An 18241-nucleotide genomic window follows, 5' to 3' on the forward strand; every position below is an offset into this window, starting at 1 on the left:
ACAATAGTATGCAGAGTCTGACTATGTGAACAGCTTTGAGGGAAATACTAATGTTTTGAAGAAGAGTTTGGGAAATACTAGTCTACACAATGTAGCAACAATTTCCCACTCACGTCCAAACCTAGAAATGCCTAAGAGCTCAACTCCTTTTAAAACAACCTGAGCATGTGCTATGCAGGTACCACAGTCTGAATGTTATTATGTGGAACTATAACTTCTTACAGCATTGGAGCAATGAGAGACATAAAAGTCAGATTAGCATTAAGCTTCCAGGAGCAATCACCTTCCAATTGCATGATTCTGGAGCCATATCTAACCTTAATGGACCACAGGGCTATTATATCCCCATCACTTCTCCAATTTAGAAAAATATAACATTTTTATACTGAAATTAGAAGTCTGAAAGAGCCACAGGCTGCGTGTGAGAGTCCTCAAAAGCACTGAAGCGAGAGCACTATGCTAGGAAGCTAGCTGGCAGGCTCTGAGTCATTTTAACTAGATATACATCAAAAGAAACAAGTATAACTTACATGATAAGTTCTCTCATGGAGATTCCGCCTTCTTTTAACATGGGGGTCACCAGTTCAGCAAGGTACAACCAAATATGGGGAATATCAATGGCCATGTCATCTGCCAATTCCAGTGTTTCTGAAAAACTGAAAAAGAACAGGCAAAAAATTCACATGCAAATGTGATTCAAAAGTTAACATTAAATAAACAGACCAAAAACCAGTCAACAAATACCTATTAAACAACTGCTATGTTCGGTACTGTTCTAGGCATCAAGTAAACAAGTTTTTGCTCTCAAAGAGCTTGTATTAGTGTGGGAAGGAAAACAAAACCACCAAAAGCCTATTTGCAGATAGGGCTAATTCTCTGAAAACCATGAACTATGGTACTAGGCTATCCCTAGAGGGTGATCAGAAAATACCTCTGTATGGAAGTGACATCTGCAAGACTTAAATGATGAAAATGGGGCAGTTATATGATGTTCTAGGGTAACAGGCTACTCTATTTAATCCCACACTACAAATAGTTCACTACAGTTGAGTATCATATCCTCTGAGTCAGTCAGAAGCACTGACTAAAAACTTAGTGTAATGCAGACCAGACACAAGGAGAAGAAAAGACAAAAATCCTTGTCACTGAGGAGCTTACAATGGGGAAGGAAACTGGATGGATACAAAAGAGCCTGACAACATTACTATATAACACCGTCATTATGACATGTTACAAACTGTTCGACCTCTAAAGAAAAGCTAATGGTTTCAGGCTTTCATGCTATGGAATACTTCTCAATGTGAAGTAAAATAAATGGAATTTCAATATAAAATTTAGAAACACCAAATATCAGCCCAGTCTTATTTAGGCTGAAAATCATAGCTATTCTTTTTTTTTTTTTTTTTGCGGTACGCAGACCTCTCACTGCTGTGGCCTCTCCCGTTGCGGAGCACAGGCTCCGGACGCGCAGGCCCAGTGGCCATGGCTCACGGGTGCAGCCGCTCCGCGGCACGTGGGATCCTCCCAGACCGGGGCACAAACTCGCGTCCCCTGCATCGGCAGGCAGACCCTCAACCACTGCGCTACTGGGGAAGCCCATAGCTATTCATTTTAAGTATAAAAACATAACTCAAGACTTTGTTAATCATTCCAATATAGACCATATTTAAAAGCCCCAAAACAAAAGTGAATTAAACTATAGGAGACATATACATAATCACAAGAAAATACACATAATCAGAAGGAAAGGGCGAATGAATGAAGGGGCCAAGAACAGGTGGTATTAATCTTCGTATCCTTTTAGATCTCTGCACACATAAAATGTGTGCTTTTTCACTGCAATTCCAGTGTCTAGCCAGAGTGTGCCGTTCTTTTTACCTACCTCAGAGGCCTACACAATACTTTTTCACTTAAAAACTACAAGGCAGGGTCCCTTTCCTGAAGGTGCCATTTCAAAACAACTGGCAGCTCAGCCACATTATCTAACTCCGGGCTTCATGAATCCTTAATGACAATTTTGTGACCTCACAGCTTGCAATTATTTGACATCTATTTGCTGTACAACAGATTCTTGACTGTTCTCTCATTATGTCCACTTTCAGCTCGGTTAATGTGCCAATGATGGAACATAACCTGGCTGGGCTCCAGGATTTCTGGGTTTATCACCTATAACGCCTATTCATGTTCCACGGGTTAGCAGTATAGATTAAACCGTTTAATGAGTCCATGAGACAACTGTAGCCGTCTTGGTCTTGCAGCAGTGTATTTGCTCTTCTTTTCATCTCATATTACAACAAAGAGATACCCATATTCTTGCCCCGGTTTTCTACTTCCTGATTAGTCAGTTTATCATGGTACAATGTGCAGAACACAATCACTGACCAAATCCATACTGCTGATAAAAAAAAAATATTTGGCTGAACACAGGGTATCTGAAGCAAAAGCTCGTAAGAGACTTATTTCTGAGATTTACAGTTCCTAAATCCTTTTGTACGATTTTAAAAGAAAAATCCTAGGTGTGCAGAAGCTGCTAGATAATTACCTTTATGTCTTTGGACTACTACCTAGCCTGTAACAATGCCTTGCATAATATATTATATACTATATATACTCTGAATGTATATTCTGAATGTATATTATGCCTTACATAATATAGATTCAGAAGCTGGCTGAATAAATGAAACAGAGCTACACCGTAGCCTTGCTTCTTGGTATGTAGTGACCACCACACCCACTAAACTGCACTTCCGTGAGGCCCACAAGTGGGACTTAGGACATCCCTTCCCCCACTTCAAATACAGAAACTCTACTTTTATTTATTTTATATATTGGGTTCCTGTCTAAAATTTAATTAAAGAAAGCAATACATTGTTAAAAGTTAGAAATATATTTTTTAATTCAGTAAAGTACTGATTAGACATCTGCTAAAAAGGCAAAATAATCTACCGCAATTGGAAATATTGTCAAGCAGCATCTTCTACAATTTGCATTATGATAACTTAATAAAAATATAAATCTTACTGTAGATAATCAAAGAAGAAAGAATGAAGACATCTCAAAATTAGACTGGTCAAGTATTATTATGACTGATCATTAGAGAATCTAACTACAGGTAAAAGGAAGAAATAAATAAAAAGATTTAAAAAGCCAGTACCATCTTCAAAGGAATACCACAAAAAAGACTATTTAAACTAAATCTTACCTATGTGAGCAAACGGGGTCTTCACTTGTTAACTAGCACCTCTACCATTTTGCATATGGAACTTAGTCTGCTTGTCCATGTAAGCACCAAACAGCATCTTTTTACCAAAGCAGAACTGCCTTAAGTGGCAAGAAAAGTTCCAAAAAAGTAATCAAAAAAGTAGTCAAGGGCTTCCCTGGTGGCGCAGTGGTTGAGAGTCCGCCTGCCAATGCAGGGGACATGGGTTCGTGCCCCGATCCGGGAAGATCCCACATGCCGCGGAGCGGCTGGGCCCGTGAGCCATGGCCACTGAGCCTGCGCGTCTGGAGCCTGTGCTCCGCAACGGGAGAGGCCACAGCAGTGAGAGGCCCGCGTACCGCAAAAAAAAAAAAAAAAAAGTAGTCAAGGAGGAGATAAGAATTTCCTTTCCAATAAGCCTCTCCCAAAATGAAATATTAATATATCAAGATTCCTTGAAGGGCACATATTTTACGTCTCTAGTCAACTCCAATTTTTACTGACCTGTTTTTCATTTGTTTATTACACTTTCAAAGAGATTCCAATTCCATGGTGAACAGTGAGCTACACTCAACTACCTTTAGTAGACAGTTTTTAAAAAGAAGTCTTCTGAGGCCATATTAAATGACTGTACCACACTATTTGAAGTGCACCTACACAGTAATGTGCCCACGTACCTACCTATCTAATTTGCATGATAAAGTATTTAGATTCAAGTCCTGAAATTTCCAAGAGGATGGCTTGATGTTGTGGAAATGTTATTTATATACAGCAACTATTATGCTCAGAGTTGATACAGCATCTTGTAAGGAAAATTCCAAAGGATCTAAGCTTTATTTATAAACCACATGACACAAAGAGCCTATCTGAAATTTCTGTCTAGTCTACCTTACTATTTAAGTAGCAGTGCATGCTTTGGGGAACTGTAGGAGAAAGGGCAGATTAACAGTTGGAGGTCTTCTCCTTTGTTTTCCAGAACCATCACAGCTTTAATGACTGCTCAGAAGTTGGCATCTAAGCAGTATCAGCATCCAAGAAAGCTGACCTTGTGTTCCCCCGCAGCGCTATGTAAGGACACAGATCTTTGGATACTGGGACTAAAGAGACAGAAGACAGGGCATGTCTGTGGCTCCAGTGAAATGTGCCTCTCTGGACAATATGATCTATTTATAACTTAGGCTTCAGAAGCAATTGGGAAACTACCATCTCCCTGCAAGAAGGCTCTTGGTAAATAATAACCAAGAGGCTATCTCTTTGTTTCCACCGTGCCGGGCCTCTGCATTTAGGAAAGAATAGGGGTCTTCATAGGGCTCTTGGTCTAAGGATGGTTAGGTCTAACTAAGTATCAAAAGCTGGGCCTGAAGCCGCTGCATTATCACAAGCTGCAGAGGAAGGAGGGACAGAGGGAGATGAAGCAGTTACCGAGACACAGAAGTGTTCATCTCATTTCTGGTCTAAATAAAAGGCTGTGGCTGTGGTTGTACTGCCAGCAGCAGTGACAGCACCACCATGAAAGTGTGGACACCACGTCTGGATGTGACATTTTTTCCTCAGGGAATCCCACAAAGAGAAATGAAAATGTCTGAGGTAGCTGAGAAACCAAGCTAGCACCTCACAAGTTCAATTAAGGCCAATGAAGCTAGAACACACTCCTTTGAGGGCTTTCCAGGTATGAATCAACTTCTGAGTATAGTTTGAAGAGAGACAGGAAATGGTAAACAGTAATCTAGCATTCTCATTTCCAAAACTTTCTGGTGAATATATCATAGTATCTGGTAAAAAGCAAATATTTATAAATTAATATAATAGGTATTACTGAAACTATAGTTTCAAGTTGGCTAGGGGCAGAACTCAATGTGTGAGGCTATAAATACCCTCATTTGCCCTTGTTATTTACACTGGCTGGTTACTGGAGTGAATCTCATATATCTCTTTTAAAACTGAAAAAACATCCTGGCTTTTAAAGGCCAACAACCATAGCAACTTCTGCCAAAGTTTCTTACTAATAAGTTAACTGGGTCAGATGGCCTTAATCTGGTCAAGTCACTGAATCGAGAGAAATCTAGCTCATTGCTGAAGGATAACTTTTTAATGATCCTAGGAACAAATATACATCTTCTGGGACCTTGAGGACAATGTCATCGTTCCTTACAACATCAAATGAATGTTCCTAAGTACATTCGACCTTGGCATTTAATGGTTACACTATTCTAAGCGGTTGGCCATATCTGAAAGATATACAGTGATCACCAGCATTTAATTTACAAGAACACAAAAAAGATTGGCAAAAAAGATTTACAATGAGAACAATAACTTAAATAGTGCAGAATTCTTACGGCCATCCCACTTAACGAGCATATACCCCGAATGAGTATGAGATGTGAGATTTACCCCATCTGACATTTATCCTTCAGGAGGTCTTAGTTCCTTTTCTCTTAGAAAGTGGGTACCTGTCAGTCCCGGGTGTGGTTCTATGTTTACCTTTGCACAACATGGCTCCTAAAACAAAATTTTTGACCATATGCAATTTTCTCCTTAAATATTGATTTTAGAACATAAGCCTGGGCAAGATTCTGTGATTGTACCACAAAGAACCTGATCCATGCATTTGTGAGGATCACAAAGATGATCAGAACCTGATCAAATAAGGATATAACACAAGTGACAGCCAGCCTTCATCAAACCAGCCATCAAGAGAAATCACAATGAAACCAACTTGGAATAAACTATATCATTAACAACTTGGGAGTTACATATGCTTCTATGGGGGTACAGTGAACAGACAAGCACTTCCTGTCCAAAATGAACCATGGTTTACTGAAAGAATAAGGCTTTTAGGTTTAAGTTAATTTTCCAGAATTTTTCTCACAAAGAAAAAGCTTTTTCCTAGAGAACATGCAGGGGTTTACATATAAATGGGCTGATGAGCTCAGAGCTTCCCGACAGTTAAGGGGGTCTCTGCTATCTTACTTACATCTTAATACACGGCTAACAACTAGATACAGAAAATCAGAAAATGACCATTATGCCCTAGCACAATCTATAAAATGCCATCATATCAACCAACATATTATCAATACAATACACATCAACATATTATGGTAGATACAGTTTTAATCTATGGAAACAGCTAAATACTTAAAAAGATATGTACTTTTAAAATTAAAGACTACTTAAGAGCCTAGTAACTGAATACCACTCTTGAGTAGGATACCGACCCTTTGAAAAAGTCCTGTTTGCTGAGTTTTTCTGACTGCACCAGCTGATACAGTAATTGGCCCATGTGATCCCTGGTGATCTGGCTCCTTTCCAGGGTGGACTCCACACCCATTCTCACAAACACATATAGCAGGCCCTGGGCATTCAGCTCTTCCACACACTGCATGGCTTCCTGTTCAAATAGCAAATAAAAGCTTACTCCAAAATATGGATAGAATCACCAGAGTGTGAAAATAAGTTTAAAATCTTTTACTTATGACAAAGTCAGTAGACAACTCTAAGAACAAGACAGTTTTCATATATATATAGTTAAACATTAATATAGCGCAGTAAAATCCAGGTTAATGTGGGCAATGTTATGAGGCATATTTAAAAATACTAGTGCATCTTTACAAGGCTAATGTGTTTAGATTAACAATTTTATTAAAGATCACTCAAAGGACCAGAGGCAAAAATGTATTTTTCTACACAATATTTATCTATATTATGATCATTTTAAAACTGGAAATGGTATATTATGAAATAATAGTTAAATAGAAATTCAATGTCATGATTCAAAGGCCTTAATGTGGCAACTGAGGTAATTCTGTTTGGGTATGTAATATTTGCAAAATCTTCAATGAAAAATGCCTTCCTTCATAGTAAAGTTGACATGGTTAGCTGAAGTACTAAAAACGTTTTAGGAAGATATTGGGATGTGGGGCTTGTAAACTGGTCCTTACCATGGGATGATCTAGCTAGGTCAGTATCTTTGATCTGGAGGATAAAAGCCTGGCAGCCAGGGTCACTGAATCACCAATACAGCAGGGTGCCTCCCTGCCCTCAGCTACCTCAACTTTGTCTGAGTCCAAAATCCTTTGGTTCAACACCTGAAGAGAGTAGCTCTTCTGAGGGGGAAGATGCATGTGAGAAGGGCAGCCTCCTGACTGAAGAAGGGAGTAAGGCATATCTGGGTGTCTCACTGCTATTTTATTTCCCCTCTGCTACTTTATTTAATACCTCCCACAACAATTTTTTAACTAAAAAATTTTCAAACTATAGAGAAATTAAAGAGTAATAAAGGTACACCTATATACCTTTACTTCAATTTAGATTCATCAGTTGTTAGCTTTCTTTCTCTTCATATATCCAAGAAATTTAACATTCATACAATGTCAACAAAAATATCTGGTATATATAGTGCACATTCGAATTTCCACAATTGTCCCCAAATGTCCAATATAACTTTTTGTTGTTGTTGCTCTAGGATCCAACTGAAACACGACATCACATGTCATGATGTCTCTTTGGACTCCTTCTTTTTGGTCTTGCTGTGCGGCTTGAGGGATCTTAGTTCCCCAACCAGGGACTGAACCCAGGGCCCTGGCAGTGAAAGGTCCAAGTCCTAACCACTGGACCGTCAGGGAATTCCAATTCCCGCTTTAGACGCTTTGAGTCTAGATCAGTCCTTTCTCTCTTTTTTGTCTTTTTATGACACTGGTACTTTTGAAACAACTGTCATGTAAAGCTGTTTCTTACATACACTTTTAACCAATCAATCCTTCTGTTTCCAGCCCCATCTGCACCTCACGCACATTCATGGTCTGCTAAGTAAATTACCATTCATCCTTCTAACTTCCAGAATGTTGCTGCCCTCTATTCCTTATGCTCTTTATCCTTGTGGGTTTTTACCTCATTTTAAGCCTATCATCATCATTAAAAGGCCTTTTCAGGAGAGAGTAAAAATGAATGCAAGTACTCAGTGCTCAGTACTAAACCTGAAGTGACTAAGTGTCTTCCAGTGAGTATTTAGTCACTGAATCTGCCTACCAGGCCAACTAACTACATCATGGAACTTCTAATGAGAAGCTTCTAATTTCATAGCAGTTCATAATCTTACCCTTCTCCCTGATTTTCTAATGGTTTGATTCTTGTTCTTGAGCTCTCAGCTGAAATGACACCTCCTATAGTCCCTGTGACTGCCCAATCACCGGCTAGCATACCACCTAATTTTACTTCTCTGCACTATAACATTGTTTTCTTTTTGTAGTAGTTGTTTATTTATTTTTAGGGCAGCTTTGTCTGTATCTCCCACTAGAACATAAACTCCATAAAAGAAACATAAAAAAACAGACTATGTTGTTCACTACATATACTACAATATTTCCAGAAAGTACTCCTTACAATGTGGCTGGCACATTTCAGGTACTCAATACATACATGTATCACATAGGCTAAAAACATAAGATGTGGAATCAGACAAATGAAGGTTTGAACCCTGGCTCTGCCACTTACTTATTATTATATGAGTTTAGGGATGTAACTTAATCTCTCAGCTTTGACTTCCTATCATAGGGTTACTATGAGGATTGCAAATAATACATATATAGTGATAGAAGCACTTGGCACATTGCCAAACACAAAACAAAGCCTCAATAAATATTAATTTGTATTAGCACCTATTAAAATATTAGGGAAAAAACTCCCTTAGAATGAGCTCTGTAAGCCTTTAGCATGACACACTAATACCCTAAAGGTAATAAGAAAAAGTATAGTTTATGCTCTGAAGCTAGAAGCCTGGATTTGAACCCTGAGTCTACCACTTATCAGCAGTATGACCTAGAGCAAGTTACTTTACATCTTTGCACCTCAGTTTCCTTATTGTAAAAATGGCTATTATAATAATATTAATGTCTGGATGGTATTATGAGGATTAAATAAACTAATACACATAAAATACATGGAGTAGCACCTAGCACACATAAGTCCTCACTACGTCCGACATTATTACCTGGTTCCTATCGCCACTCAGCAGCAGAGCTGCCTTGTACAATGCATAATGACATTCATGAGTCATAACTGACTCTGTCCCTTCCGCAGGCTTGGTCTAGGGCTAAAGAATCTTCGAAGGGTTCTCTTGTTGCACCTAAGTGTTACGAAGGTCTTTTTCTTCTTAAACCTCCAGTTCATCACAGGGTCCTACTTTTCCTCTTTCAAAGTATTTGTTGCTCACTGACTTTGTATATCCTTTAAATTATTTCTAAAGACAATCTCTACTGCTTTCTTCCTTATTGTTTCTGTTTTTCATCTTTTCTTAGTCTTTCCATTTTCTTCTTTCCCATTTCCCTACTTCCACATAAGAAAAAGGCTGTGCTGCCAATTTGTAAGAATACTCCTCATTTTCCAGGAATCTAACAAACCACAGTATATGAAGTCTATTCTTTGGCTCATTCCAGCTAATGTTCACTTATTTTTGCTGCATTTCCAAGGGTTTCTGCAAAGTACTCCTCTCCAACTCGCTCATGAGCAAAACTTCTTCCTCCTTCTTGTAAATTTTGGACAATTTCAGTAAGCTTTTGCCAAAGCAAAAGTAGTTAATGTATCTGACAAATATTTTAACAGATAAGCCTTTGCTGACTCCAGATCCCTAAACTAGGCCTCATTATATGATCTCTCCTAAGACCCTATAGGTCTACTACAGTTTAACTATTTATAGAATTCATCTGTTTATGATCTGTCTCTACCTTAAGACTACAGGGCTCGTGAAGTCAGGCAGTATGTATATCTTATTCACTGCTATCTTAAAATGAAGATCAAGGAGAAGGTTAAGGTTAAAGAAGGGCAAACGGAAAGCCACATCTTGAAATGTTTCACTTAGGCTGTCTGACCCTGGCACATTACTTACTCTTTTGTGCCTCAGTTTTCTACTTATGAAATAAAGAAAAAGTAACGTCAGCTGTACTTTAAAGTTAATATGAGAATGATGATAAAATGATTGTAAAGATAATGACAGGTAATATACAAGGAGCCAGGAATTCCTCATAATGATAATGTGTTGTTTTTTGTTCATCAGTATCAAAGTCAATTTGGTTACTCCATAGTGGGAATGGATTGATACCCGTTCTTCCTTCCGGACCATTGATCTTGTGAACTACAGTATCAATTTAAAAGAGAGTACTTGGCAGAAATGCATCAAAGTTGTGCAAACTGAACTGTGTAAGTCTTGGCTTACTCACTCTAAGTCTCGTCAGTTCACAATAACTGACTTAGACCAGAACCAAGTTCCTCTGTCTCTTGCCACGGGGCTTTCTGTGTTGTTGTTGCTTTCTTTTTTAAAAATTTCATTTACCTTAAAATCATTAATGTGTAGAAATTCATCAATGATAGATTTGGACTTCCTCTCCATCTCCTCCTCTGACAAGGCAGGCTTGTCAGGGGCTGACGTTGCTGGAATTTCTGGTTTCGTAACTAGTGAGGTTAAAAAAAGTGAGAAAGTAAAAATGACAAAAATTATCATTAAAATGGGAGGATTATGGTTGACAATATTTATGTGTTGTTACATTGTTTTTTTAGTAAAGGCATTAAAATAGATACAAATTTGACAAAGCAAGCCACCTAAAAGTAGAATACAGAAACATTTTTTTAGAGTAGATATGCACTAAGTAACTTCATAATCCACAACAGCTACAAGGTACAGGGACATGATACATTTTTATAATTAGAGTTTTGTTCCTTTCTGTATTTTTTTTAAATTGAGGTACAGCTGATTTACAATATCACATTAGTTTCAGGTATACAACATAGTAATTCAACATTTTTCCAGATCATACTCCATTTCCTTTCTGTATTTCCATTCCTCTCCATTGCTTCTGTGATGAAGAGCACATGAGGCCCACACAACCGTGCACAGAGTTACAGCCACATTGGCCTTTGGTAGCTGCTTGAATACGCCATGGTTCCTCCTACTAATACTTTGCTCACGGTGCTTCTCCTGTATGAAATGATCTTTCTCTCTGTCTCTCATCCATCCCTCCCTGCAAACCTGTTTTAACTCCTCTTGGTCCTTCAGACCTGAGGGAAGCCTTCCCTAACATCCCTCTGTGTCAACTGTACTTAGCTCCTTTGTTAAGTACTCTCTTAGAAATACATTTCTTTCTTTCATAGCATTTTGCTCAGTTTGTACTTATATATCATCTTTCGTGGGGTTATTTGATGAAGTTCTTCCTGATCCAGCAGACTGAAGGCCAAGAGCAGGGGTCGAGTACCCAGAAGTCACTAGGTGCTCAGGTGCACGTGGCAAATGAACAAATGGCCCAGACAATAAACATGCAGAGGGCAGCTGTGCTACATTATTCACTACACACAAGATTATTTTCACACCCTACCTTGTTATGTTCTCAAAATAAACTAGCTCAGATAAGAAAGCCACTTGTAAAGATCTGGGGTGGTGGTGGTGGGATGAATTGGGAGATTGGGATTGACATATATACACTAATATGTATAAAACAGATAACTAATAAGAACCTGCTGTATAAAAAATAAATAAATAAAATTCAAAAAAAAAAAAAAACCCCACTGAAAGATCCGAAGTCTTTATCAGTTGGGAGGAGACATTTCAATTTGCCTGTGAAATCCATTTAGAAACTACAGTTGGGAGACACAATTTAAATAGTGAAACAAAATTGGAAGCTCGGAAAATGTTGTAAAACAACCAGTATTACTTCAGGATTAAGATTTAAAACTATTTTTCATCACTGTCATCATCAAGACATCTAATACATTTTGCAAACTTTGTATTTATTATTGTAATGTCCTAAGTATTTACATGTATTAACCTCACTTTTAATCTCCACAGCTCTACAGGGTTAGTACACTTATTATCCCCATATGACAGATGAGGACACTGAAACACAGATAGGTTAAATACATGAGGCAGTTTTTAGAGCACTATTTGAGTTGGTCCTCTAAGCACATACATGCTCAACATGTACAAAAACCAAAGAGGTTCCAAGATGAAGGTAACAAAAGACAACCTGATACTTTCTCTTTGGTTTGCCCTGTTGTGGCTCAAGAGTGTCAGAATTTTCATACATTTGAGGGGCTGTACAAAGGACAGGCACTCTAATGCACACTGGGGTATAATTTAGGGAACGTCTAAGAAATTCACTGCTTAATATACATCAAGAGGACCTCATCATCATCACTTTTAATAGTGAGGGGAAAATTTACAAATTGCTGAACAAAGGGATACCTGGGGAATGAGAACTATGTTATAAGATTCCGAAGAAACCCTTTAACTTTTACATCACTTTTAATAGTGAGAGGGGAAAATTTACAAATTGCTGAACAAAGGGATACCTGGGGAATGAGAACTATGTTATAAGATTCTGAAGACACCCTTTAACTTTTAAGGCACTGGCGTGTGTGCTGTTATCATATACTGATTCTGAAATCTACTCAGGCACAAAGTCTCCTTTGCATTTTTTCCCTTCCAAATTTAAGGGCCCAATCTTCACCTGTACCTGTTCATATAAAGCCTCTCACCTGACTCCCTGATTCTGCTTCGCTCAGCCTCGGTGCTGTTCCTGTCCACATCCATGCCTCCTGTAAGCTGCTTCACAGTCTCCAGCATCTCTCTCCGTTGCTCTTCTTGAGACTGATTGTCTAACAGGTCCTTACTGCTGCTGCCCCTCATGAAAGTGTTTGGGCGAGCTGTTGCAGATGGAAGGGGCTTGTCATTCTTCTCCCTGCCCATGCTTCCGCGACTTAAAAGACAAAACAACAATTTTCAAACTAAAGACCACCCCATCCACTCTGTATTCAAATTATAAAATAACACTAGGACTTTCTAAAAGTATGCAGAAGAATTTTTCACAGATAACTTCAGATGTGTGAGGCAACAATTATATTTCAAAGTGTAATTTTTTTTTTTTTTTTTTTTTTTGCGGTACGCGGGCCTCTCACTGTTGTGGCCTCTCCCGTTGCGGAGCACAGGCTCCGGACGCGCAGGCTCAGCGGCCATGGCTCACGGGCCCAGCCGCTCTGCAGCATGTGGGATCCCCCCGGACCGGGGCACGAACCCGTGTCCCCTGCATCGGCAGGCGGACTCTCAACCGCTGCGCCACCAGGGAAGCCCCAAAGTGTAATTATTTATATAAACAAGTAAAATCATGCTTTAAAGAGAATATTAAGATGTGTTCGACTTCTTTCTTAAATGTTAAAGGGCTACCACTTGAAAATTTTAAATGCTAATGGAAATTCTTTATTTAAATTAAAAAAAATCTTTTAAGAAAAAAGAAGACAGTAATGAATGTATGAGCTAAATGAGTGAAAGGGAAACAGAGTACCAAAAGAACGTGGTATCACAATCTTAAAAACTTTCAATGATACTTTATTTATTCAGAAACTTCAAACACATGGAAAATATTTGAGAACCAAGTAGTAGAAACAGTTTTTGAATAGCCAAAATCGCACACTTCGTTCATTTTAAGAGAGAATCTTCCTATCTTCCTACTCTTTTTTCAGACAATTCTGACCAGCTGGGCAAATAGGTCCTTGGCCCAGGGCAGATCAGAAACAGAGAATTTAAAAGTAGAAAAGAGGGAAGACCTAGAGGAACGACAATATTCTAACCACTATGAAAGAACATACACAGTACTCAAAAAGCAGGGCCATCAGGGGAAATCTAAAGCAGGGCAAAGAGCCACAAACACCTCAGTAGCACAACCGATGCTCAGCGGCAATCTATGCCATCATTAAAAAGTTGACCTGTGCTATATTTTGTTTCAAAAGCCAAGAGAATAGTAATACAGCTTAGAAAATCTACTAGTTATACTAATTATAATAAAAAACAAAAATTTGACAGTTTAAAGAAACTCAGCTCTAAAAGTGTTTACATGAAAAAATTTTATTCTCTGTCACTATATTACAGGTCCCCATCCACTCTCTATAAACTAGTCAATGGAACACTTGACTGTATAAATCCTACAAAAATGAAAGTAGAAAGACAGTAGAATATAGAGAGTAGTGAAAAATAAAAGACAACCTCAAATATAACTCCAAGGACAGTGTGACAGAGAAATATATGGGTGGGCTGTTATGCCCTTTAACTCACAGCTTGAGAGTGCTAGGTTAACCTAGAGCATCCTGAGGCATTACCTTGGAGAGCCCTACACAAGCCTCCACGGCTCTTTGGGTGGGCCTGGCTTTCTTAGTCGAGCAAAGTATTAGATATTTGTCAGATAACTTGCCCTTCCCTTCCACCTCATCCTAAATCTATAATTTCCTTATCTTGGAGAAAATCAACTTTAGGGATGAAAGGAATCTATCCATAGGCATTATCATAATCTGTGTGTGTGTGTGTGTGTGTGTGTGTGTGTGTGTGTGTGTGTTTGGGGGGAGGGAGAGAGAGACAGACAGAAGCAGTCTGACAAGCAGGTCAGTCTTGAGTTAATGTGCAGACCGAGCTTCTTACCTAGTTAAGGTCCGTCGGGAATCAAACTCTAAAGGCGTGGATGATGTAGACCCTGAGGGTGCTGGAGGTTGCAAAGCAGAGAATCTGTTTAAACTGGAAGCACTTGACCTTAAGGCATCTATAGGTATTGAGAAGTGAGAAAAAAATACAAATCACAAGACTAAAATACAGCTTCTAATTGATCTGCCTCCTTGGGGTGGGGCCTGAGACTAGGCACTTCTAACCAGCCTAATAAGGTGGTACCAATCTCCTGGTCCACAGACCACACTCTCAGAAGCACAGTGTTAGAGGGATCTTGTATGCAAAAAAGGATTTAGGAATCTTTGTTCACTACAACCATTTGTTCCTTTAAAAATATAATTAAATTATCCTAAGTAGGGCATGGGAATGGTAAATATAGGAAGGAAGGAGGCAAGCAAAAGCAAAACAAAATATTTCACTTAAAAAAGCTAACTAACAGAAATGCTGTGATATCATTTATATAAAATTATGGATGTGAGTTTCAGTGAACAATTTCTTTTCTAATTTAAAAGAAAAAAGATCAAAATTACGTAGTAGAAGGGAAATACGGGAAGGAGGTTAACAATGAAGTTTACATTTTTTCCATTGGTCTTTCTTTAGCTTTTAAGATGTGTTTGTAATGATCCAAATATTTCAGTCCTAAAGCCAAATCTCTCAAAATCTACTTTCGGCAAAGATTTTGAAAAATATTTTAATCTAATTCTTTTTTTCTTTCACAACTCCCTGAAATTAAATGCTTCTGCGTAATAATATTATTTTTCTCAGCAATATGAGTTTCCCTTTTTAACCTGGAGTCCCAGTAATTTTTCTAATTATACTGAATTTGTGAACAATAACAACAGCAACAAAGGAATCAAATAGATTAAAGTTTTAAATAACCTAACTGAATTAAAAAAATTTTTTTTAAATATTCAAAATACCTAAGGATCCTTACTGAGGAGGAAACGCTCAAATTATGTTAGAGTGGGACACCAATAAATCCAGCTATGATTAGTCTATAGATATTTTCCTAAAATTGTTTATGAAATGACTGCAGAAAGCATTGTAAGGTGAATGCTAATAGACCACATGCAGGCTCCCAAGAAGGGATACTCCATACTTACCAGTCTCACTTGCCTTTGCTCCACCACTGCTGCCTTTTCCCCAACTGCCCAGCTGTGCTTTAGGTACCAGCTGAATTTTCTCATCAATTGTGGGCTATAACATAAGTGACCACAAGTCAACAATAGGAAATATTCTAGAAGAACAGTTTACCTTTTTTTTTTTTTTTTTTTTTTTTGCGGTATGTGGGCCTCTCACTGCTGTGGCCTCTCCCGTTGCGGAGCACAGGCTCCGGACATGCAGGCTCAGCGGCCACGGCCCACGGGCCCAGCCGCTCTGCGGCATGTGGGATCCTCCGGGACCAGGGCACGAACCCGCGTCCCCTGCATCGGCAGGCAGACTCCCAACCACTGCGCCACCAGGGGAGCCTCTACCTTTTTTTTTTAACCGTGAAATAAAACCAATTTCAACAACAAAATTTTGCCTGGAATGCGCACATAAGAAACATAAATGGGAGCTGTTCGCATTAAACTGGGATTCCCATGGCCCCTGAAGCACTCTCTGGAATCCAGCTTCCACAAAATACAGTTAGAAACCACTGGTCTGGAGAATGCATTCAGATCCTCTAAGACGGCAATGCCAATCTGCTAAACATAAGTAGTTTCTAGTGATTCCCCTCTTACAATAATGCCCAGGGATTTAAAAAAGGAAAAAAGAAAAAAAAAAAAAAAGGAGTAAACAAATACTACAAAGTCAACTCATTAATCTCTTCAAGTGACTGTCAGAAAACAGGTTGAAAGACACAAAGATTTCACATTTTAGCAAAGCCTAAACTAGGGTGGGGATGGGAAGGAGAGGTGGAATAGGAGCATTCAACAAAGAGGAATAAGACAAAAGAGAATGAAATGTTAAGACAGGGAGTTAAGGTGCCCGATATCTCTCAGGTTTAACTCTCCCAGCACAACTTCAGTACAAATGAATCCAAGTTACTCATAAAATGCACACCACAGCACAAAAGCTGTAAAGCAGTGCCTTGTAACAAAGGTATTACTATATTCTGACGGTACTGTTTGCTATATGACAGTTAACAGTTAACAGTGAATTTGCTTAATGGTTTTGAACTTTTAATGAGATGTTTATATAGAGTACCTACAGTATAACTGCCTGAATATATACTACATTTATTTTTTTTAATTTATATATTTTTCAAAATATTAAGGAAATAATGTTGTAGGCTTATCATAGTGCCCATGCACAGAAACAATATTGTAAAACACAGACAAATGATTTTGGTTAAAACTGTCTCTTGCTGGAAATGGAAGTGGATGGGAATCAAGTTGTATTCAGAAATGGAATTCCTTCTCTGAGACATAAACAACTGGAAGAATGTACCAGAATCTTAGAGAACAGGATCCCAGCTGATACATCAAAAGAGACGCAGAGAGGGACTGTTCTATCCTGAAGCAATGCCTTGACAAGACCATAAAGATGCAAACAACACAGCCCATCTTCTTCCATTTGATATTTTCAACATTAGCTTCAGGTTGTCTTTATCCTACTGGCAGGCTGCCAATTTTCAGGACTATGTAAATAATATTACAAGTAAGGATCAAACTACACTTGAAAGTGATTTGCAAAACTCACTGGGCTGTACAAGTTTCCTTTTACAAAATGTAATTCTACTCTCTCTATCTTTTCCAAGGTTCTTCATTCTACTTATAGTGATCAACTTCCACTGCTGAAAACATCTGCTAGGAGAAAATTCTTTCCTCTTACTGCCCATGGATTCTCAAGAGAAGGAAAGAGAATACATTAAATCTTTATCACAGAATAATTTCTGGTAGGTCCTCTGTGATTTCTTTTATGCCTTGGATATAGCAAACCATTCATTCCTTTCATGATTAGACTTAGACAGGTATCTGCTTCTTCCTCAGAGCTAAGAATATACTGTATATATATTATACAGTATGAATATTATATCATACAGTATGAATATACTGTATATATATATATGTATAAAAGCTTGCAATTAACTATGACTTCTCAAGAATTTTTGTTATCATCTCTCTTATACTAAGCATCTCATACCTTTAAGAATTAACCTAGTCAATTAGTAAGCCTTAGTAAACCTAATTAACCTAGTCCTCCTTAATAAACACTCATAGAAATAAAAGGACTAATGCCAGGACAAGTAGGTAAGAATACACTTATTGATGATGCTGAGCTGTAGAAATACATCTGCATGAAAAAACCACCACCCCATAAAATCTGCAATATGGCTATTTTATATGAGAAATAATTTTGAAAGCCATGTTTTGGGGCTGTTTGAAGTTGTGTTTAAATGTCACACTCACCTTAGTGATTTTCAGGAATTTTGAGGGGTCCAGTACCCGACTATTCTTGGCCCCTTGAACAGTATTCCACCCACCTTCGTCCACTCTCTGGACACCTGCAGGGAAGACAGAGCGAGCCCCTCTCTCATCTGTCTCAAATCAGTTTGACAATGAAAGGGCAAGCAATATTTTCAA

The 18241-nt window shown here is 38.4% G+C and overlaps 1 protein-coding gene across 9 annotated transcripts in view; it reads right to left on the reverse strand.

The window, feature by feature from the left end:
- Positions 1-18241, reverse strand: part of EIF4G3 (eukaryotic translation initiation factor 4 gamma 3) — a 367346-nt gene that overhangs the window by 28233 nt on the left and 320872 nt on the right. For all 9 annotated transcript variants that reach the window (XM_079928402.1, XM_079928400.1, XM_079928399.1 and 6 more), the window contains 7 exons: positions 18068-18162; positions 15776-15869; positions 14652-14769; positions 12722-12942; positions 10527-10645; positions 6418-6590; positions 531-656 (listed from right to left, as the gene is read on the reverse strand). In XM_079928402.1, the coding sequence (XP_079784528.1) occupies positions 531-656; positions 6418-6590; positions 10527-10645; positions 12722-12942; positions 14652-14769; positions 15776-15869; positions 18068-18162 (946 nt within the window). The remainder of the gene's footprint in view (positions 1-530; positions 657-6417; positions 6591-10526; positions 10646-12721; positions 12943-14651; positions 14770-15775; positions 15870-18067; positions 18163-18241) is intronic.

This window comes from Stenella coeruleoalba (genome assembly GCF_951394435.1).
Source record: "Stenella coeruleoalba genome assembly, chromosome: 1".
NCBI lineage: Eukaryota > Metazoa > Chordata > Mammalia > Artiodactyla > Delphinidae > Stenella > Stenella coeruleoalba.